This window comes from Podarcis raffonei, chromosome 3, assembly GCF_027172205.1.
Source record: "Podarcis raffonei isolate rPodRaf1 chromosome 3, rPodRaf1.pri, whole genome shotgun sequence".
Taxonomy (NCBI): Eukaryota; Metazoa; Chordata; class Lepidosauria; order Squamata; family Lacertidae; genus Podarcis; species Podarcis raffonei.
In genome coordinates, this window is record NC_070604.1 from 122,338,119 (window position 1) to 122,361,145 (window position 23,027).

The 23,027-nt window shown below is 48.2% G+C and overlaps 1 protein-coding gene across 1 annotated transcript in view; it reads left to right on the forward strand.

Moving 5' to 3' along the window:
* SCARA5 (scavenger receptor class A member 5) overlaps positions 1-23,027 on the forward strand; it is a 96,440-nt gene that overhangs the window by 13,791 nt on the left and 59,622 nt on the right. Inside the window, exon 3 of the mRNA XM_053383840.1 lies at positions 11,571-11,699. Coding sequence (XP_053239815.1) covers positions 11,571-11,699 — 129 coding nt within the window. The remainder of the gene's footprint in view (positions 1-11,570; positions 11,700-23,027) is intronic.

Below are 23,027 nucleotides of genomic sequence, written 5' to 3' on the forward strand. Positions count from 1 at the left end.
TGCGATGAGGAGGAGGAGACTTTCCAACGAAGGAAGATGGGCAACAAAAACTGATGGAGTATGCAGAAATGGTGAACCTTACCAAAAGATTAAGAAATCAAGGAGAGAAATGTTTTAATACAGAATGGGGAGAATTTGTTGACTATCTGAAGGATTATTGTAAACAACTTAAATCATTAGCAGGACTGATATAAAAACATGCAGTGAAAATTACCTAATTAGAACATAAAGGATGAACAGTAAATAGATATGAACTGGATATGCAATATTATAACATCAGTAACCGTGTTGAGTCAATCACCCATCTCCTACTACCCTCCTGAGAAAAACTCTACCCTCACATTATATTTAAGGATCTGGTGATTTCTGTTTTGGTGTATCTGGAGAAGTGTGCACGCACACAAAAGCTTATACCAAAAGCAAACTTAGTTGGTCTCTAAGGTGCAACTGGACATTTTATTTATTTATATATATATAAGTACAGTTGTACCTCGGGTTAAGTACTTAATTCGTTCCGGAGGTCCGTTCTTAACCTGAAACTGTTCTTAACCTGAAGCATCACTTTAGCTAATGGGGCCTCCCGCTGCTGCCGCACCGCCAGAGCACGATTTCTGTTCTCATCCTGAAGCAAAGTTCTTAACCCGAGGTACTATTTCTGGGCTAGCGGAGTCTGTAACCTGAAGCATATGTAACCCGAGGTACCACTGTAACCGCAGAAAGTGGAGGAGGGGAGTCAATGACTGGATGTCTTAATTGGATGCGCCAATTTAGATTTGTGACTCAACTGTAAAATCTGAAAATGAAAAATAAAATACAGTCATACCTCGGGTTAAATGTGCTTCAGGTTGAGCGCTTTCGGGTTGCGCTCCCCGGCAACCCGCAAGTAACGGGACGCGTTACTTCCGGGTTTCGCCGCTCGCGCATGCGCAGACGCTCAAAATAACGTCACGTGCATGCATAGAAGCGGCGAATCGCGACCCACGCACACGCAGACGCGGGTTGCGTTTGCTTCTGGATGCGAACGGGGCTCCGGAACGGATCCTGTTCGCATCCACAGGTACCACTGTAACTTTAAAAAGAGAGAGAATAGGAGGAGACTTGGGGGAAGAATGTAAAATCACACACAGCCTGGAGAAAGGGAATGGAGAAATGTGTCACTAGAACTTGTGAACTTCTAGCACTGGAAACTGCAGGACACCATGATGATGATGATGATGATGATGATTCCACCTTTTTTGTTCCTGACGGAGATTCAAGGCAGCTTACTACTAAATTTTTATTTCATCCCATTCATCCATGGAAGGCGTTGTACACAACCCCTTCCCTCGCACATTTTTTTCTTCACAACAACCCCGCAAAGTAGTGAAGCCAGAGAGGTTGTCGTTGGCTCAGGGTGACCAATGTCAATGTGCAGACAACGTTCAGGAGATCAAAAGAGGAAGGCACTTCCTGATTTCTCCTATTTTCATCGGAGGAATGTTAGCAGGGAGCTGTCTGGCGCCGATGGGAGTTGTAGTCCAACACCCCTGGAAGGCGCCAGGTCAGGGAAGGTTTGTCTAGAGGAGCCATAAATGAACAGAGATGGGGGAAATCTTTGACCTCCTGGAAGACTTTGCAGAACCAGGCAAAATCCAGCAAAAAGAGAGTTGAAACTGGAGTGAACAGACTAGTACGCCTCTTGTGGAAACTTCCCTGAGCTCTTGGGGGTGTAACAACAATGGTCTGCCTCCTAATTAAGTTCCTTGATTTACTCAGAGTGATACGCACAGTAATGACTAAGAGTTGCAGACTGTAAACATGTTTCTGACCTCTCCCGCTACATATATATGCCAAGAGATTAATGTGTCTTCCATCCTTTGCAAGCTGGCAAGAACACCTGATGTAAATAAAGTCTAAATATCCAGGATGAAGCTGGTGAGCTCAGAGTTCCTTTGCATGCTGCAAATATTCGTTCCAGGAGGTTATCTTCTGACTGTTCCTTTCTGAGCACAAACAGTTCTTCCTTATAAAAATGCTTTGTTATTGTCATTCTCGTGTTCTGGGTATAAGGACGGGGTATGGAGTCTCTTGGGGGCGGGGAGAGGAATAAAATCTGGTATACAAGATAAGATCTCACGTCTGCCCTAGATGTTTTGCTGCCTGAGGCAAAGGGCGAGATGGAATCCCCCCCCCCCACTGGCCCGTTCCACGTTCAAGAGTGGATCGGACTGCTCTTTAAATCTTAATTTCCAACACCATACCCAAGGACAGCCAATTTTGCAGTGAGTTCAGGGCAGGCCACCCGACTGGTGCTAAGATATGTGTCCCAAAACAGAGGGGAATACCTAAGGAAAGGACTTCTTCACACACAGCATAAGTTCAACTGTTTAACTCTCTGACACAGGAGGCAATGATGGCCAACAACTTAGATGGCTTTAGATGACGATTAGGCAAATTCAAGGAGGAGACGGCTACTGATGGTTGCTAGCGATGAGAGCTATGCTATTTCCTCACAGTTGGAAGCAATTGTGCTTCTGAATTATAGTTGCCGGTAACAGCAGGAGCGGAGAGGGCTTCTGTGCTCAAATCCTCCTCCCAGGTTTCCCAGAGGCATCTGAATGCATGCAGAGGAGGGCAACCAAGAGGATCAAGGGTCTGGAAACCGAGCCTCAAGAGGAACGGTTGCATTCAGCCTGGAAAAGAGGAGACTGGTGTGCTGGGCCCGGGGTTAACCTGAGTAACGCGGTCCAGGTCCTGTCCAGAATCCAATGGTTCCGCGAGGAGTCAGTCCAACAGGGCCAAGGCAGGAAACGAGGCAAGGTCAGGCACAGGATCACAGGCAGGTTCCAGCAAGCTGCAATGTTGCTCCCGCAACCTGGGGCAGGGTCCGACAGCCTTTTATCTCTGTCGGGGTAACGGCCGGTCCTGATTCCCCGGCAACTCACCTCTCTGTCTCGCCCGAAGGTGAGCACTCCTCCTGCGAGTACTCAGGTCTCTCCTTCTCTCAGACCTCAGTCTCTGCAGCTTGGGAGACGTCAGTGGGTTACTAGACCCAGAGGCCCCCTCAGGCTCCCCTGACCCAACCGGTAGTGGAGCAGCTGTAAGTGATGGCCCAGCTGAAGGCAACGAGGTAACCCCCGCATCTGGAGCCAGGGCAGGATCAGGCCCCTGACTCGGCCCAGCTGGTGTTTGTTGCAGGGGAACCTGTGCAGACTGGGACTCTTCAGGATCAGGCCCCAGACTCGGGTCAGATGCTGCCTGAGGCCGAGGATCCAGTGCGGACCGAGACTCCTCCGGTTCCGAGTCTGAGCCTGAGTCCCAGACCATCACAACTGGGAGGAGATACAAGAGCCATCTCAAGGGCTGTCACACAAGGGATGGAGCAAGCCTGTTTTCTCCTGTTCTGGAGGGTAGGACTCGAACCAACGGCGTCAATTCACAAGGAAGGAGATTCTGACTTTCTGACAGTAAGAGCTGTTTGACAGCAAAACAGAGATTTTGGACTCTCCTCTCTTGGAGGTTCTCAGGCAGAGGTTGGATGGGCTCTAGATGACCTCTGGGCACCTTCCATCTCTGCAATTCTATGATTCTATCTGGCTGGGCACTGAGGAGAGCATGCTGGACAAGATGGGTCACTGGCCTGATCTAGCAGGCTCTTCTTACGTTCTTATAAGATCTCTGGGTCTGAGACAGGTGCCTCCCTTTTCCTGATATCAAATCTGTCCCTGATAAGATTGAAAGGCAAATTAATGTCTAACCGGAAAGCCTCCCCAATGTTATACATATCTAATCTCTCCATCTCCACTTACAAGAATAATTTAGACCTAGGGCCTCAAGTTTCGCAAGTCGTTCTTTCTTCTAATTATGCTTGTGAACAATCTTCTAATAGCCGTGAGGTCACTCAGTGGAGACGAGAGCGGTCACAATGAGGATTTATGGAACACGCTTGAGCCGGACGCCAGGCCAAATAAACAGCAGAGTGATTTAGAAAGCCATTCCAAATGGGTTTCTGACAGGAAGGCGGAGGCACAGAAAGGGAGAGACTTCTCCAACCTGGTGCTCACCAGATGTTTTGGACCACAATTCAAAAAAACACACCAAAAAACCTGTGGAAGACACAGTCATTTGGAATAGGATAGAAAAAGACTGGATGTTGTGCACTGATTGTCTTTGGCTGACTGGCATTGATGGGAGCACATGGAAGGTGGAGCAAGCTTGTTCTCTGTTGCTCCAGAGGGTAGGACTTGAAATAATAATAATAATAATAATAATAATAATAATTTATTATTTATACCCCACCCATCTGGCTGGGATTCCCAAGCGCACACTGGGCGGCTTCCAACAACATATTAAAATACCGTAATGCATCATAAATTAAAAGCTTTCCTAAACAGGGCTGCCTTCAGAGCCAGTGTGGTGTAGTGGTTAAGAGCGGTAGTCTCGTAATCTGGGGAACCGGGTTCGCGTCTCCGCTCCTCCACATGCAGCTGCTGGGTGACCTTGGGCCAGTCACACTTCTCTGAAGTCTCTCAGCCCCACTCACCTCACAGAGTGTTTGTTGTGGGGGAGGAAGGGAAAGGAGAATGTTAGCCGCTTTGAGACTCCTGAAAGGGAGTGAAAGGCGGGATATCAAATCCAAACTACTCCTCCTCCTCTTCTTCTTCTTCTTCTTCTTCTTCTTCTTCTTCTTCTTCTTCTTCTTCTTCTTCTAAGTCTGGTAGTTGTTGTTCTCTTTGTCATCTGAAGGGAGGACGTTCCACAGGGCGGGTGCCACCACCGAGAAGGCCCTCTGCCTGGTTCCCTGTAACTTGGCTTCTTGTAGCAATGGAATTGCCAGAAGGCCCTCGGCGCTGGACCTCAATGTCCAGGCAGAAAGATGGGAGTGGAGACGCTCCTTCAGGTATAATGGACCGAGGCCATTTAGGGCTTTAAAGGTCAGCACCAACACTTTGAATTGTGCTCGGAAACGTACTGGGAGCCAATGTAGGTCTTTCAATGGCTTCACATTACAAGGAAGGAGACTCTGACCAAACACTAGGAAGAACTACCAGGCGGCAATTGCTGTTCAACAGTGGACCAGACTCCCACAGACTTTCTTACTTGGAGGTTTTCAACCGAGCTTGGGTAGCCATCTGTTGGATAGTCTTGAACTGAGATTCCTGCATTGAAGGAGACTAGATTACTCTTAGGGTCCCTTCAAACTCTGGAATGATTCTATTATTCATCCATTTCAGCCATTGCCAGCTATCTCCATTCAAAAGGGAACAGCATGTTCGTTAGGAAGGAGGTTATTTTTCTACTCACTCTACGTGGGGCTGCCCTTGAGACTGATCCAGAAACTCCAGCGGGTGCAGAATGCTGCAGCGAGACTCCTTACAGGGTCCTCGCCATGGGATCACATTCACGGCCAGCTGCACTGGCTCCCGGTAGAGTACAGGATCAGGTTTAAGGTGCTGGTTTTAACCTTTAAAGCCCTATACGGCCTAGGACCCTCGTACCTACGGGACCGCCTCTCCTGGTATGTCCCACGGAGGACCTTACGGTCTTCAAACAAAAACACCTTGGAGGTCCTGGGCCACAGGGACCAGAGCCAGGGTTTTTTTGGCTGTGGCCCCAATCTGGTGGAACGCTCTGTCCAAGAGACTAGGGCCCTGCGGGACTTGACATCTTTCCACAGGGCCTGCAAGACAAAGCTGTTCCACCAGGCCTTTGGCCAAGGCACAGTCTGACCCCCTCCTTTGGTAATCCTCACAGAACTCTAGCCCAATGGTTGCCATTAATTTGATTCTGAATTGATTTTACAATGAATTGATTTTAGAATGCTGTATTATTTTACTGTTGTTAGCCACCCTGAGCCTGGCTTTGGCTGGGGAGGGTGGGATATAAATAAATTGTTTATTATTATTATTATTATTTTGGTGTCATTCAGAGAGAGTCCTGCATAGAATCATAGAAATGTAGAGTTGGAAGGGACCCTGAATGTCATCTGCAATGCAGGAATATGCAGCTGTCCCATAAAGGAACCTGCAACCTTGACAATATCTGCACCACACTCTAACCAACTGAGCCATCCAAGTTATCCTATGTGATGGCATGGGACTCAGGCTCAGACTCAGAGCCCGAGGAGTCTCAGTCCGCACCGGATCCTTTGCCTTAGGCGGCATCTGAACCAAGTCTGGTGCCTGATTCTGAACAGCCCCAGTCTGCACAGGTTCCCCTGCAACAAGCACCAGCTGGGCTGAGTCAGGGGCCTGAGCCTTCCCTGGCTCCAGATGCGGGGATGACCTCGTTGCCTCCAGCTGGGCAATCACTTACAGCTGCTCCACTACTGGTTGGGTCAGGGGAGGCTGAGGCGGCCCCTGGGTCTAGTCACCCACTGACGTCCCTTGAGCTGCAGAGACTGAGGTCTGAGAGAAGGAAAGACCTGAGTGCTCGCAGGAGGAGTGCTCACCTTCGGGCGAAACAGGGAGGTGAGTCACTGGGGGATCAGGACCAGCTGCTACCCCAACAAAGATAAAAGGCTGTCGGACCCCGCCCCAGGTTGCGGGAGCAACATTGCTGTTTGCCAGAACCTGCCTGTGATCCTGTGCCTGACCTAGCCTGGTTTCCTGCCTCGTGTCCTGCCTTGGCCCTGTTGGACTGACTCCTCGCGGAACCATTGGATTTGGGACCGGACCTGGACCGCGTTGCTCAGGTTAACCCCAGGCCCAGCACATCCTAAGAGCATGTACAGCTGCTGGACCATCCATCCCAATCAAGTACCTTCAGTCCATCATGGCAAACATTTTGCTTCTTGATTTTGGGTCGTTTCAATTTGATTGGTTCCCATCAATTGGCTATCTTTGCACAAATCTACCCTTTGTAATAAGGAAGAGCCCACCTTTCTAACTATCACATCCCAACACCATGGAGGAAAGATGTTGGTGACAAATGAACACAGAGTGAGTCGTTTCCGAAGCAGAATGGATCGTTGCCAAACGCAACAGCCGTTGAAGCCTTGGGGTTGGTTTGTGTATTTAAAAGCGTTTGTAAACTGCTTAGTATTTTTTTAAGCCATAAAAATTAAATAAACAGCGTCATGAAAATAAAAACACAACATAAAACCAGTAAGGCAGGGAAATAAAAACAGGAATTTGGGGAATTCAAACAAATAAAAACTGGTTTTAAGGGTCAGGGAAAGTCTGGGCAAAATGAGATGTCTTTACGAGACGTTTGAAGTCACTGATGGATGATGCTTTGTGTATGGCAGAGAGAAGGGCCTTCCAGAGTCCATGGGGCAATGGCTGAAAATGTCCATTTTGGGGTCCACTGCCGGTGCTCTTCTGTAGGGTGCAGCATAATCATGAGCAGGTGACCTAAGTGATCATACAGGTGTGTACAGGGGCAGGCAGTCTTTCAGGTAACATGGTCCCAAGTTGTTCAGGACCTTGGGTGTCTATAAGGACATCTTCTTTGGCGACCCCTCGTAGCCGAGCAAGATTGTCTTCCATAAACACGGTCCCTAAGTGACTGTGGAGGCGAGATGAGCGCCACAACCCCAGAGTCATCTGCGACTGGACCTAATGGTCAGGGGTCCCTTTACCTTTAAACAATCACTGGAAAAGGTTGGGGATCATTTTGCAGGGGCTTTCTGCAAAACTGCCCAGCCAGTCGCAGTTCTCTGATACACTGGAAAGCCCTTTTGCAAAACCTACCAGGGACATGCAGCACCGAGGGAGGGAGCTGTTTCTCTGCCCATTTCCAAACCCACCTCTCCAGCTGCTGTTCTGGCTTCCTGGCAAGAGCTGGGAGATTCTCCCAGAGGGCAAATTTTCACCTCATTTGGCAACCTCTGGACTCAGGTTCTTCTCCCAACTTAGTTACTGCTGCCTGTTTGTCAAAACACCACCTGGGTCTACTGCTGTTCTGCAGCCACCTCTGTGCTGAGCCATAGAGCAAAATCCATGGGAGGGGGTCTCCTTGCCCACCCCTGTTCAGCTCTTTCCTCCATTGACATGATGTCCCAGCAACCAGAATGAGAAAAGCGCCTTCTCTATAAGGCTTCAACCTGCTTATCCCCAATGAGGAGCCCAGCTGCGATCTGCAAACCCCTTCTGCAGCAAGTAGCTCATATTCCGACTCTGTAGATATTAAAACTCGCAAAAAAATAATAATGACCTCATAGTTTAGGGGATATTAGGAACTAAATTATGTTCGCCGATGACAAGTGCTGGAAATTAAGCTTTGCTCCTGGGGAATGGGCAGTTTGGTTGCTACTAAACGAAGCTGAGAAGTTGTGCAACTTCTATCACAGGGCTGGGCAGATTTGGCTTGGTGAGTCCCACCCCCCTCCCGAACCCTGAAATTTGCTGGCCAAATTTACTCAGGTGCATAAGTGGTACAGGGCAGTACTTAACGAAATAGCTGCATGAGCAGAATGACTTCTGCTTGCACAAGGGGACCTCTCCTCCTCTTCCTCCCATTCACACCTCACCCGCCAAATCTGTTCCAGAAGGTTGGGTAAGACCCAGAACAGATTTAGGGGGTGCAAAAGAAGAAGAAGAGGGGGGGAAACCTTCTGTTGGAAATGGAAGTGAGAGCTGGACCATAAAGAAGGATGGTCGCCGAAGAATGGATGCTTTTGAATTCTGGTGCTGGAGGAGACTCTTGAGAGTCCCATGGACTGCAAGAAGATCAAACCTCTCCATTCTGAAGGAAATCAGCCCTGAGTGCTCACTGGAAGGACAGATCGTGAAGCTGAGACTCCAAGACTTTGGCCACCTGGAAGAAGACTCCCTGGAAAAGACCCTGATGTTGGGAAAGATGGAGGGCACAAGGAGAAGGGGATGACAGAGGACGAGGTGGAAGCTACCAGCATGAGTTTGACCAAACTGCGGGAGGCAGTGGAAGACAGGAGTGCCAGGCGTGCTCTGGTCCAGGGGGTCACCAAGAGTCGGACACGACTAAACGACTAAAGAACAAACAACATGTATGTGCTTTATATGTTAATAAAATTTAATTTTTATTTTTATTTTTAAAAGGAATAGTCTCCGATTGCTTGGGGAGAAGCCTAGAGAAGAGGGGACTTGGGCAGCTGTGGGACCTTCAGTCTCTGCAACTGCTTCATGGGGGCAAGAGCTACCGGCAATGAATTGCTGTTCACATTAGGCCTGACACTCTTGTGCAGACTCTGTTTTTGCTCTTAAACAGGGAACTCCAACTCTCAACGGTGTGATTGCTAACACTAAGGCAGGTGGGGCACTGCCCTGCAAAGCCCCAGTGGGCTAGCCTTCGCTACAGCTGCATTCTCATCGCATCTCATAGAATGAAGAGCTGGAAGGGACCCCAAAGGTCCTCTAGTCCAACCCCCTGCAATGCAGGAGCCGCAGCTAAAGGATCCCTGTCAGGTGGCCATCTGACCTGTCTAAAAACCTCCAAGAAAGGAGGGTCCAGCATCCTGCTTTTCCTCCAAGACTGACAGATGGAAACTTGGCCTGCAGGCCACTGAGACAGCTTCGAGGCTGAGTGAGGATTTGAACCCGTGTCTCCCAAGTCCTAATCCCAGCCCTCTAGCCACTACACCAAGCTGGCAAATCCCTCTCCAGGATGAATCTGCAAAGTTACTACATTGCAGAAAATTGCTTGCAACATCCCTCGGAGCTGCAAATGTCTGAAAATTACCGGTATTATTTGCAAACCTCTTCTTTGGGGGCTTGGATGTCCTTGCAAGCCATTCCAAACTCATCTCTCCTTTCTTTTTTTTATTCCCTGGCTATTTTTAAAGTTGATGTTGCCCCAGAGTCGCATTCTAAGGCAAGTCTTGGCTCAGGAGCTCAGCATGAGATTCTTCCTTTTGGCAAATTAAATTGTGAGAAATTCCTCCGGCCAGATTTTATTTTTTTACTCTTGGGGGTGTGTGTGTTTGTTTTGTAAGAGTTCTTGTTTCTGCCTCAGCCTGAGGGTCTAGACCCGTGGTTCCTAATGTGGGGCACACGCCTCACAGGTGGGCAATTTGATTTTTAAGGGGGGCAATTTGAATATGAATTAGACCATGGGTAGGCAAACTAAGGCCCGGGGGCCGGATCCGGCCCAAACACCTTCTAAATCTGGCCCGCAGATGGTCTGGGAATCAGCGTGTTTTTACATGAGTAGAATGTGTCCTTTTATTTAAAATGCATCTCTGGGTTATTTGTGGGGCATAGGAATTCGTTCGTTTTAATTTTTTCCCCAAAATATAGTCCGGCCCCCCACAAGGTCTGAGGAACAGTGGACCGGCTCCCTGCTGAAAAAGTTTGCTGACTCCTGAATTAGACCAAGTTAATGGCCTTTTGGCTTCCTCCACGTGAATAGAAGTTCACTTTTTGAATAATAAGAATTATATGTCACGGGGTGGAGGGGCTTCCAGATTTTAAAGATACTTAGGTGGGACATGGTCAAAAAAAGGTTGGGAACCACTAATATAGACATTTCTCCCCATCACCCCCAGCAAGTACAGCCAGGCCCCCCCCCCACCTCAGCCCCAACAGCCTATAGCCATGCAGTCCAAAAAAACTTCAGACTGCCAAGTTGGGGAAAGGTGAGTCGAACTACCAACTTCCAGAGCCATCTTGTGTCCTGGCTCTCCCTGGGTGAAGAACTCAAATTCGGGTTACGTTTCCTTTTCGGGGGTTGCACTAGATGAATGTTGCAGACCCTTCCCGAATCTATGTTTCTGCCTAAACTTGCAGGGGTCAGCAAACTTTTCAGCAGGGGGCCGGTCCACTGTCCCTCAGACCTTGTGGGGGGCCAGACTATATTTTGAAGGGAAAAAAATGAATTCCTATGCCCCACAAATAACCCAGAGATGCATTTTAAATAAAAGCATACATTCTACTCCTGTAAAAACACCAGGAAGGCCCCACAAATAACCCAGAGGTGCATCTTAAATAAAAGGACACATTCTACTCATGTAAAAACATGCTGATTCCTGGACCATCCGCGGGCCGGATTTAGAAGGCGATTGGGCCGGATCCGGCCCCGGGCTTTAGTTTGCCTAAAGGTAAAGGTAAAGGTACCCCTGACCATTATGTCCAGTCGTGACCAACTCTGGGGTTGCAGCGCTCATCTCGCTTTATTGGCCGAGGGAGCCGGCGTACAGCTTCCGGGTCATGTGGCCAGCAGGACTAAGCTGCTTCTGGAGAACCAGAGCAGCACATGGAAACGCCGTTTACCTTTCCGCTGGAGCGGTACCTATTTATCTACTTGCACTTTGATGTGCTTTCGAACTGCTAGGTGGGTAGGGGCATGGACCGAGCAACGGGAGCTCACTCCGTCGTGGGGATTTGAACCACCGACCTTCTGATCAGCAAGCCCTTGGCTCTGTGGTTTAACCCACAGCACCACCCACGTCCCCTTAGACCCCTGGCCTAAAGCAGGGGTCAGCAACCTTTTTCAGCCATGGACCCATCCACCGTCCCTCAGACCATGTGGGGGGCCAGACTATATTTTGAAGAGAAAAACAAAAGAACGAATTCCTATGCCCCAGAAATAACCCAGAGATGCATTTTAAATAAAAGGACACTGGGGCGAAGCAGCCTGCCTTCACCTGACCAGCCCTTTCCTTGCTCTTACAGGTCCAGGGAGCAGGAAGAGGCCATCGGGACCCTGCGGACACCTGGGGTCCCTGGCTGCTCTCAAATATGCCGTGGTTGGGCTCTACCTGTTGGTCTTCCTGATCCTCGTGGGCGTTTTCATCCTCGCAGGTAAGGACCACGGGGGGGGGGAATACCCCACATATCCCCACCACCTTTTTGCAGGTAAAAACAGCGAGAAGTTGCTGGTAGGAATGTAGGGAGCCGCTTTGTACTGTGAGTCTGAACATCTGGTCTATCTAACCCAATAGTGCCTGCATGGACTGGCAGCAGCTACATTTATTTATTTATTGCATGACTCTTGTGCACCAACCAGAGGGTTGGTGGTTTGAGTCCAGCCAGGGACGGCTGTGGACAGGAATCCTGCATTTCAGGGGGTTGGCTAAATGAGTCTTTTTTTTCACTTTTATTTTATTTTTTATTGTTTTTCACATATTACGTTACAATATAGATATACCAAAGCCAACACCATTTCCTCCCCATCCCCCCATACATTTACATTTCTATTTCCTCAGTCCATCATATTATCCTTTTCTCCTTCCTCCCACTTCCCTCCGCCCCCACTCGATTTCCTCCACATTATACAATTTACAATAATCTTTGCATTCTACAATCTTCTCAAATCATCTATATATTCTCATTATCTTTCCTTACTCGTTTTTCTTCCATCCAGTACTTCACATTTTAATCTAGGCATATTAGCGTATCTTTTTTTGGAGCAATATTTGGCCATGTATTCATCAAAACATTTCCACTCCTTTTTAAATTTTTGATTCGACTGATTTCTTATTATAGCAGTTAATTTTTCCAAAATTAAATATTCATTTAGTTCACAAATCCATTCCTCCTTTGTGGGTATAGTTTGTGACTTCCACCTAGCAGCAATCACTATTCCAGCAGCTATACCTGCATATAGAAAAATTCATTTTCTCCCCTGTGGTATCTCTTCGTCTATCAATCAAATGGACGAGATGAATCTTAGGGTCCCTTCCATTTCTACAATTTTGTGAATCTAAGTGTTATGAACTGAGTTGAATAGGATCCAAAAGACTAATCAGATTAGTCCTAGAACGATCGGGTTCAGAATGCAGCAGTCTGGTTGGTCCTAGAACAATAGGGTCCAGAATGCAGCAGTCTGATTGGTCCTAGAACAATAGGATTCAGAATGCAGCAGTCTGATTGGTCCTAGAACAATAGGGTCCAGAATGCAGCAGTCTGATTGGTCCTAGAACAATAGGGTCCAGAATGCAGCAGTCTGATTGGTCCTAGAACAATAGGGTCCAGAATGCAGCAGTCTGATTGGTCCTAGAACAATAGGATTCAGAATGCAGCAGTCTGATTGGTCCTAGAACAATAGGGTCCAGAATGCAGCAGTCTGATTGGTCCACAGGAGCCACCCAATCCAGCTCCAGGTGGAAGTGAATCCGCAACCTGATTGGCCTAGAGGTGAATCTTGGAATTAGCCAATCACATGAGGCCCATTGTGTAAATAAGGTATATAAAGCAGACATTCTGGGGGAACTTCCATTCCTCCTCACCACTATGAGCTTAATAAAGAGCATGAAATCCACTCTCGACTCTGAGAATATTTCACTAAGTGTGCACAAAGCCAGTGCTAGATCTTCCTGGATCTCTGGCTCTGCTGTTTCCCCCCTGGCCAAGATCCACCTTCTTGTGGGTTTGCAAATGCCACCTCCCGGCCTTTTGGGTGTAGCCATGGGAAGACGAAGGCATACAGCAAACACTTGGTGAGTAATCCTTGGCCAGGGGCAGACGTGTCAAACCCAATCCTCTGCATAATGAGCCGAACGAGGTTTAGTGGGTGGCCGCGAAGAATCCCAGGGAGACTTTGGGCTCCGTCTCTGGGTTTGTGGGTTGGGCAGAGGCCACCGGAGCACGTTCCCAGAATGTCTGCTCGGCTTAGGCTGAGTGATTGCTTCTCCTCCGGGACGACAGATCATGGCACCAGAACGTCCAAAAGACTGAAGGCTGTAGGGGAGCCAAGCTGGGACTATCCACCCACGCAGACCCAGGCTGTGTTTCTCTCCTGATGTCTTTCTCCAAAGGCTCTTTCTGAGAGACACAGTCGGGGGCGCCTGGGTTCGGCTCGTTGTGTTGGAGCAGCAGAGGTCAACGCGTTGGCAAGTGTGACACCAAGGGGAGCCCAGATTGTATATCCAGAGTACACACCATAGCATCACAGAATTGCAGAGTTGGAAGGGACCCCCCAAAGGTCATCCATCCCAGCCCCCTGCAATGCTGGAATCTCAACTAAAAGCATCCATGACAAGCGGCCCTAGTAAACAGCCAAAAGCGAGGCTGCCAGCCCGAGTGAGCTCACCTGTTTTTGCCAGGGAGCAAAATGTGAGAGCAAAGGTGTTTGACCACAAGCTGTGGCAAGAGCAGGAAGAACATAAGAAAGCCATAGAATCCTAGAACTGGAGAGTTGGAAGGGATCCAAAAGGTCACCCAGTCCAGCCCCCTGCAATGCAGGAATCTCAACTAAAAGCATCCATGACAAGTGGCCATCCAACCTGTGCTTAGAAACCTCCAAGGAAGGAAAGTCCAAAACCTCCTGAGTGTGATGGCCTGGGACTCAGACTCAGAATTGGAACCAGAGGAGCCTCAGTCTGCACCAGATCCTCTACCTCAGACGGCATCTGAACCTCGTCTGGGGCCTGATTCTGAACAGCCCCAGTCTGCACAGGTTCCCCTGCAACAAGCAGCAGCTGGGCCGAGTCAGGGGCCTGAGCCTGCCCTGGCTCCAGATGCGGGGGTTACCTCGTTGCCTCCAACTGGGCCATCACTTACAGCTGCTCCACTACTGGTTGGGTCAGGGGAGGCTGAGGCGGCCTCTGGGTCTAGTAACCCACTGATGTCTCCCGAGCTGCAGAGACTGAGGTCTGAGAGGAGAGACCTGAGTACTCGCAGGAGGAGTGCTCGCCTTCAGGCAAGACAGGGAGTGAGTCGCCGGGGGATCAGGACTGTCGGACCCTGCCCTAGGTTGCGGGAGCAACGTTGCTGTTTACCAGAACCTGCCTGTGATCCTGTGTGTGACATTGCCTGGTTTCCTGCCTCGTGTCCTGACTTGGCCCTGTTGGACTGACTCCTCACGGAACCCTTGGATTCGGGACCGGACCTGGACCGTGTTACTTGGGTTAACCACGGGCCCAGAACATTGAAGGAGTCCGTTCCACTGTCCAAAAGCTCTTACTGTCAGAAAGATCTTCCTGATGTTTACTTGCAATCTCCATTCTTGTAACTTGTCAAGCTCGGGTCCTACCCTCCGGAGCAGGAGAAAACAAGCTTGCTCCATCTTCCATGTGATAGCCCTTGAGATATTTGAAGATGGCTCTCCAATCTCCTCTCAGTCTCCTCTTTTCCAGGCTGAACATACCCAACTCCTTCAACCACTCCTCATCAGGCTTAGTTTCCAGACCCTTGAGGTCTCCCTCCTCTGCACACCTTCCAACTTGTCAACACCCTCCTTAAATTGTGGTGCCCAGAGCTGGACACAATATTCCAGGTGTGGTCTGACCAAGGCAGAATAGAGTGGGACTATGACTTCCCTTGAACTGGACACTCGACTTCTGTTGATGCAGCGTTGAATAGCATTCACCTTTTTTGCTGCTGCATCACACTGTTGACTGGTGCTCAGTTTGTGGTCCACCAAGACCCCTAGATCCTTTTTGCATGCACTGCTAGTCTTATATTTGCACAGGTGGTTATTCCTGCCTGTAGAACCTATCATTTGAAAGGTGATACTGTAGAATAAAGCTGGACCATCAAGAAGGCTGATCGCCGAAGAATTGATGCTTTTGAATTCTGGCGCTGGAGGAGACTCTTGAGAGTCCCATGGACTGCAAGAAGATCAAATTCTCCATTCTGAAGGAAATCAGCCCTGAGTGCCCACTGGAAGGACAGATCCTGAAGCTGAGGCTCCAAGACTTTGGCCACCTGATGAGAAGAGAAGACTCCCTGGAAAAGACCCTGATGTTGGGAAAGATGGAGGGCACAAGGAGAAGGGGACGACAGAGGACGAGATGGTGGGACAGTGTTCTCGAAGCTACTAATATGAGTTTGACCAAAGTGCGGGAGGCTGTGGAAGACAGGAGTGCCTGGCGTTCTCTGGTCCAGGGGGTCACGGAGAGTTGGACATGACTAAACGACTAAACAACAACAACAACAACTGTACAATAGTCATCTTCAAATATCTGAAGCTTGTTTGATTCTGCTTTGGAGAGCAGGACCCTAACCAATGGATTCAAGTTGCAAGGAAGGCGATTCCAGACTAAACTTCAAGAAGAACTTTCTGAAGGTCAGATTTGTGTGACGTTGGAATGGTCTCCTCGGAAGGTGGTGGCCTCTTCATCCTTGGAAGCTTCTAAGAACCTCCATTAGAGTCCCTTCCAACTGTCCAATTCCATGAGTCTAAGATTTCATGTGTGGCCTTGCTGCACTCCAAAGCCCCTTTTGCCACATCTGATTCCGATCAGAGCAAAGAAGGCATTTCATTTCCAAGGAGGGGCTGTCATAATGTCAAATGTTTGTTAATTTTTCTCTGAATGGGCGGGGGGAAACATGGCAATTGTTATGATGGATGGACGGATCCTGGACTCTTGTCCTTGCAGAAGGTGGTTGGGGATCATCTATGCTGACATCTGCCTTCCCACCCACGGAAGAAATCTTTCTCCCTGGGTGGAGGATGAAATTGAAATGTGCCTGGAATATAAAGCTCCACAATTCCTAGAGGAAGAACAGGGCGATGAATCACTGGCTAATTAGGCTGACCTTGTTTTGGCTGGCTAGTTAAATCTGCAGCATTAACAGCGGAGATCTCTTAGCAGTGATGCCTCTCGCCTCTGAGTCCATCAACTTTACTCTGACGCTCGGGTTGCTGTGCAGGTGCCAAATCTTTTACTGCCTGCAGAGATGAATGACAGGAGGGCTCGCTGTACCAGTGATGGCTACATTTTCATTCCACGGACGGAAGCAGTGATGCCTCTGAATGCCAGTTCCCGGGACAAGTGAGGACAGAGGTGTTGCTCTCAGGTCCGGCTTGCCAGCTTCTCCCATCTGGTCGGCCACTATGAGAGCAGCATGCTGCCTGAGATCCGGCCCCTTTGGCCTGGTCCATCTGCAGGGGGCGAGGTCTTCCGAACTTCCTATGGAGCCTCCAGATTCAGAGGCAGTCTACCTGCATTCCTATGCTGTTCGGGGAATTTAGCCACTGTGAGAACAGGATGCTGGACCACATGGGCCTGATCCAGCCACAGGACTCGGTGAGGAGGGAAAGGATCTAGGAGCCTTCATATGCAAGGAGCAAATATAGGTCCTCTTTGTTCAGGAGCAGTATGGGCTCCTACACACTTACAACTTTTCTTAGAATTGTAGAGTTGGAAGGGTCCTCAGGGGACATCTAGTCCAACCCCCTTCAATGCAGGAATCGTGCCCACAGCTGTTCCTAGTGGGACTCGGACCATGAACCTTCTGGTTAACAGCCAGACACACTGACCCATTTATATGCTATTAGTAATACATTGAACCTTAACTCCATAAAGATCAGGCAACCTTCCAGTCTTCCGGTTTAGGGAACCACCCACTCACAGTCTTATCTGGACTGAGTTTCAGTTTGTTGGCTCTCATCCAGTCCATTACCGAGGCAAGACACTGATCCAGCACCGCCACTGCCCCACCTGCAGATGCAGAGAAATGGAGATGAGTGTCATCAGCATACTGCTGACAACGTACTCGAAACCTTGGATGACCCCACCCAACGGTTTCATGTCTTCTTCTTCTTCTTTGGCAATCCCTTGTAGCCGAGTAAGATTGTTTTCCATAAACACGGTTTTTACAGTGAGTCCATAAGTGACTATGGAGGCCAATTCTGGATCCACACGTCCTTCCACAGTGGGGACATAGGTTTCCGGGTAGGAGTTGATCACGGTGAGGGTTTGCCAAGCATGCCTTCCTCTTAGCATGTTTCTCCCTTGCGTCCTGAGTTCGAGTGTCTTCAAAGTCCACAACACCTTTGGTAAAGGCTGTTCTCCAATTGGAGCGCTCGCAGGCAAGTGTTTCCCAATTGCTGGTGTTTATACTACATTTTTTTAGATTTGCATTGAGACAGTCTTTAAACCTTTTTTGTTGACCACCAGCAATACACTTTCCAATTTTAAGTTCGGAATACAGTAGTTGCTTTGGAAGACGATCATCAGGCATCCGCACAACATGACCAGTCCAACGAAGTTGATGTTGAAGAATCATTGCTTCAACACTGGTGATCTTTGCTTCTTCCAGTACACTGGCATTAGTTCGCCTGTCTTCCCAAGTGATGTGTAAAAATTTTTGGAGACACCACTGATGGAATCTTTCAAGGAGTTGGAGATGGCAATTATAAGTGGTCCATGTTTCACAATCATACAGTAAGGTTGGAAGTACAATAGCTTTGTAAACAAGCATTTTGGTTTCCCCGTGAATATCCTGGTCCTCAAACACTCTGCACTTCAATTGGGAGAAAGTTGCACTCTAAACAATGTAGGGCATGGGATTGAGCCCTGAGGAACCCTACACCGAAGGCTCCATCATGCCAAAGAGCACCACAAAGCAGCGGAGCTCACCCTCAAGTCAGACAGTCGCTCCAGATGGATGTGACAATAAATGGTATCGAAAGCGGCTGAGAGGTCAAGGCAAATGAAGAAGGACACAATTCTCCTGTCTCTCTCCTGACAGAGGTCATCATACGGGGCCACCAAGGCAGATTCTGTGCCAAAATTCCCATCATTCACCCGTAACCTTGCAAAACAGGAAGCTGAAGTTCGGTGATTTATGCTACTTGGAACCAGGCGTTTTTTTAATATCCTCTGCCTGCAAGGGGCTTGAGAGCGGCTCTCAGCTGTGGCGATGGAGCACATTTAACAGCTCTTGCCTAATCCAACGACACTCCAGGCTAAAAAAACCCTCCGGCCGGGAAGGAAAGGGCAGCTGGCGAAAGCCCAGGAAACATGAAATGTCTCCCATAGAGACCGATTTATTGGGACCGTGTGGTTTGACCCTCCGAAGATAACGCAGGCTGCATAGCTTAGGCCGGCTGAACTCAAAACCACTCTTGACAGGCAGCCAGGAGAGAGTTGCAACAGGCCGTCAACTGAAGAAGAACGAGACACCTGCCCCGAGGAGCTTACACATGTGACCCAGAACCATGAGAAAATATTGAGCAGGGCTGCTGAGGTTCTCCGCCGAAGGAAAACAAAACTCGGCGAGAAATCCGAAATATGCAAGTTTAATCAGTTGAAATGTAGATGCATTTGGATTGCAGGCAAATAGCCAGAAAGAGATGTACGCTCCGTGAGTTCTTCGTAGGATTGTCCCAAATTTCAATTTAAATGCTACGTCCTGTATTGATACAGTTTTGGCCTGTATTTCAGGTCTTCTCTCTCTCTCTCTGCCAAGTTAAGGGTTCTCTCCAAATGCCTTTGTTGGAAAGGCTGTGTGAAAGGTCATATATTTAAACTCTGGGTAGCCAAGGACATACAGACTCACAAATTCATCTGTGTGCATCCTCTTAGCCTGCAATAGATCGTAACAGATTGCTTTGAAGTCACTTAAGAAATAGATGGGGCAGGGCATTACCCCCCAACTTCCCTGCCCTGCCCTGTATTTTGCCAAGGGCTGGATTTAGGTTTGATGAGGCCCTCAGCTCCTGAAGCTAATGGGGACCTTTATATGCCCAGCTGTTCTTTGCCAACAACAAATTGTCGCTGTTTTTTGTGTGTTGAATATATGCTATATGGTAACTGATTGACCTAATAGGTATCTAAAGCCATTTTATTTGTTTTTTTATATTTTGGAAATGTACATTTAGTTGTTGTTTTTCCTTTATTTTTGGGGGGGAGCCCCCAAGAGAGTGGGGCCCTAAGCTATAGCTTGTTTAGCTTATATGTAAATACGGCACTGATTGTTGGGCAGCTTCCAACAACATTAAAAATACATTGAAACTTGTTGTTGTTGTTTAGTCGTTTAGTCGTGTCCGACTCTTCGTGACCCCATAGACCAGAGCACGCCAGGCCCTCCTGTCTTCCACTGCCTCCCGCAGTTTGGTCAAACTCATGCTGGTAACCTCAAAAACACTATCCAACCATCTCGTCCTCTGTCGCCCCCTTCTCCTTGTGCCCTCCATCTTTCCCAACATCAGGGTCTTTTCCAGGGAGTCTTCTCTTCTCATGAGGTGGCCAAAGTACTGGAGCCTCAGCTTCATGATCTGTCCTTCCAGTGAGCACTCAGGGCTGATTTCCTTAAGAATGGATGTGTTTGATCTTCTTGCAGTCCATGGGACTCTCAAGAGTCTCCTCCAGCACCAAAATTCAAAAGCATCAATTCTTCGGCGATCAGCCTTCTTTATGGTCCAGCTCTCACTTCCATACATCACTACTGGGAAAACCATGGCTTTAACTATACGGACCTTTATTGGCAAGGTGACGTCTCTACTTCTCAAGATGCTGTCTAGGCCTGTCATTGCCCTTCTCCCAAGAAGCAGGCATCTTTTAATTTCGTGGCTGCTGTCACCATCTGCATTGAAACATCAGTCATCAAAAACTTCCCTAAACAGGGCTGCCTTCAGATGTCTTCTAAAAGTCTAGTAGTTGTTCTTCTCTTTGACATCTGGTGGGAGGGCATTCCACAGGGCGGGTGCCACTACCGAGAAGGCCCTCTGCCTGGTTCCCTGTAACTTGGCTTCTCGCAGGGAGAGAACTGCCAGAAGGCGCTCGGTGCTGGACCTCAGTGTCCGGGCAGAACGATGGGGGTGGAGATGCTCCTTCAGGCATACTGGGCCGAGGCCGTTTAGGGCTTTAAGGCTCTTAAAGGGTTAAAAGGCTCTTAACTTGCAGCAAATCATAGAACCTCTGCTTGGAATCCTCCAGGGAAGGACAGCCCACAACCTCCCAAGGGAGTCTGCTCCACTGTCAAACAGCTCTTACTATTAGAAAGTTCCTCCTGATATTTAGTTGGAATCTCCTTTCTTGAATCTTGAAGCCATGGGTTCGAGTCCTACCCTCCAGAGCAGGAGAAAACAAGCTTGCTCCATCTTCCACGCGATAGCCCTTGAGATATTTGAAGATGGCTCTCACATCTCCTCTCAGTCTCCTCTTTCCAAGGCTAAATATACCCAACTCCTTCAACCATTCCTCATAAGGCTTAGTTTCCAGACCTTTGATCACCTTGGTTGCCCTCCTCTGCACACTTTCCAGCTTGTCCACATCCTTTTAAACTGGGGTACTCAGAGCCTTTACAGGCTCATTGTCACATTTGGATCAATCCCTCCAGTCACTTTGATCCCCCTTCCTGGAATGATCTCACACAGGGAGAGAGAGAGAGAAAGAGAGAGAGAGAGAGAGAGCAAAAAGAAAGTTGCCACTTTCCCCACAATGTCTAAATAGAATCATAGAATGGTAGAGTTGAAATGTACCCGAAGGTCATCCAATCCCCTTGCAATGTTCATTTTGTATTTTTAGACTGTGGCGCTGTGGGTTGAACCACAGAGCCTAGGACTTGCCGATCAGAAGGTTGGCGGTTCGAATCCCCATAACGGGGTGAGCTCCCGTTGCTCGGTCCCTGCTCCTGCCAACCTAGCAGTTTGAAAGCACGTCAAAGTGCAAGTAGATAAATAGGTACCACTCCGGCGGGAAGGTAAACGGCGTTTCCATGCGCTGCTCTGGTTTGCCAGAAGCGGCTTAGTCCTGCTGGCCACATGACCCGGAAGCTGTATGCCGGCTCCCTCAGCCAGTAAAGCGAGATGAGCGCTGAAACCCCAGAGACGGCCACGACTGGACCTAACGGTCAGGGGCCCCTTTACCTTTACCACCCTAAGATCTTTGGATGAAGAGTGGTATGCAAATTCTGATGATGATGATGGAATCTCAGTTTTTAAAAGTGCAGTTACAGAAAGGTAGCCGTGTTGGTCTGCCATAGTCAAAACAAAAATTTTTTTTCCTTCCAGTAGCACCTTAAAGACCAACTAAGTTAGTTCTTGGTATGAGCTTTCGTGTGCATGCACACGTATCTGAAGAAGTGTGCATGCACACGAAAGCTCATACCAAGAACTAACTTAGTTGGTCTTTAAGGTGCTACTGGAAGGAAAAAAATTTTTTGTTTTAAAAGTGCAGTGAGTTTGGCCACTGCTAAGATGCTTTCCCTCTGCTCTCAAACCCAGTAAACCTTTTTTGCATACAGACCAGATGCAACCCTCATGGCCCAGGAACTGCCCTATGGAAGATAGTAACAGATAATTCTTGCCATTTTCCTAGAGTTCGGAACGATAAAGCCCAAACCCTCTGTTACGTTCCTGCGCCTTTCATGTTTGTTTCCATTGGAACTCCTCAATATACTTTGGACGGTCCACAAAAACACGGGATACAGTTCCATTTCCTCCTCTGCTGAGAGGCCTTTAAAAGATCTCATGAAATTAAATGCAAAGTGAAACCGTACACAGAGAAAAATCTGCGGGGCTGTCTCCTTACTAACAGAAATACAGCGGATGTTCTAGGCCCCCTTCTGGGGGAGAAAAGAGCCACGCATCAACAGAATTTGGGGGCAAACACATGTCTTGTCAGCCTGGGTTGTTGTTTTTCTACATCTGGGAGACTGAAAAATATTTTGAGAGGATTAGAACACAAATCTTGGTGCACAATTCTTTCAAAACTGAATCCAACACAGGCCTGGGGGTTTGGAGAAAGGTCCCTAGTTCAGTGGCAAAGCACATCTCTGTGTGCACAACTCCCCATATCCAGTCTGGGATGGAAGAAAAGTTCATTTGCTCCTCATTGCAAAGCAAACTGTCCCAATTTGTACCTCCCGGGTTAATGCACAGGTCAGAGTACAATTCTGTTTTGGATTTCACACATTGCAATGTAGCTCTCTCTTCTCAAAAAGAGGCACCAAAATGCAAATTTTGGAAAGAAAGAAAGAAAGTTGATATTATGAGTACAATGGGAGTCTAAGAAGCCGGCCAGATATCACAATGATCCCAATAAAGCTTTTCATAAACAGCTTCAAGAGATGGTCTGCATTGTCCAGCCTCCTTATTGCAGCCCATTGTTTGGACACAACAATAATATTTAGTTTAGGTGCACGGCATTTTATTGGCTGTTACATAGATTCCTACATCGGAGAAGAACTGGTTGTGCAATGGGCTTGGCTTCCCAAAACTCAATTAAGCTGAACAGGATTTGATTAATTTTTAAGCCAAACTGGGTCCCAACAGTGGATCAAGCTACCCCAAAGAATGCTATCTCAAAGAAGCCTCTCTCACCTCTTTGAAAACACAATGTACCACTTTCTACATAGCAGAACGTTTATGAACATTAAGAGGGAGCAGCTCTGAAGGAAAAGCTGTCCATGCTGTCCTCTTGGCTCTAGGGGCATGGGGTTTCTCTGTTGTCTCCT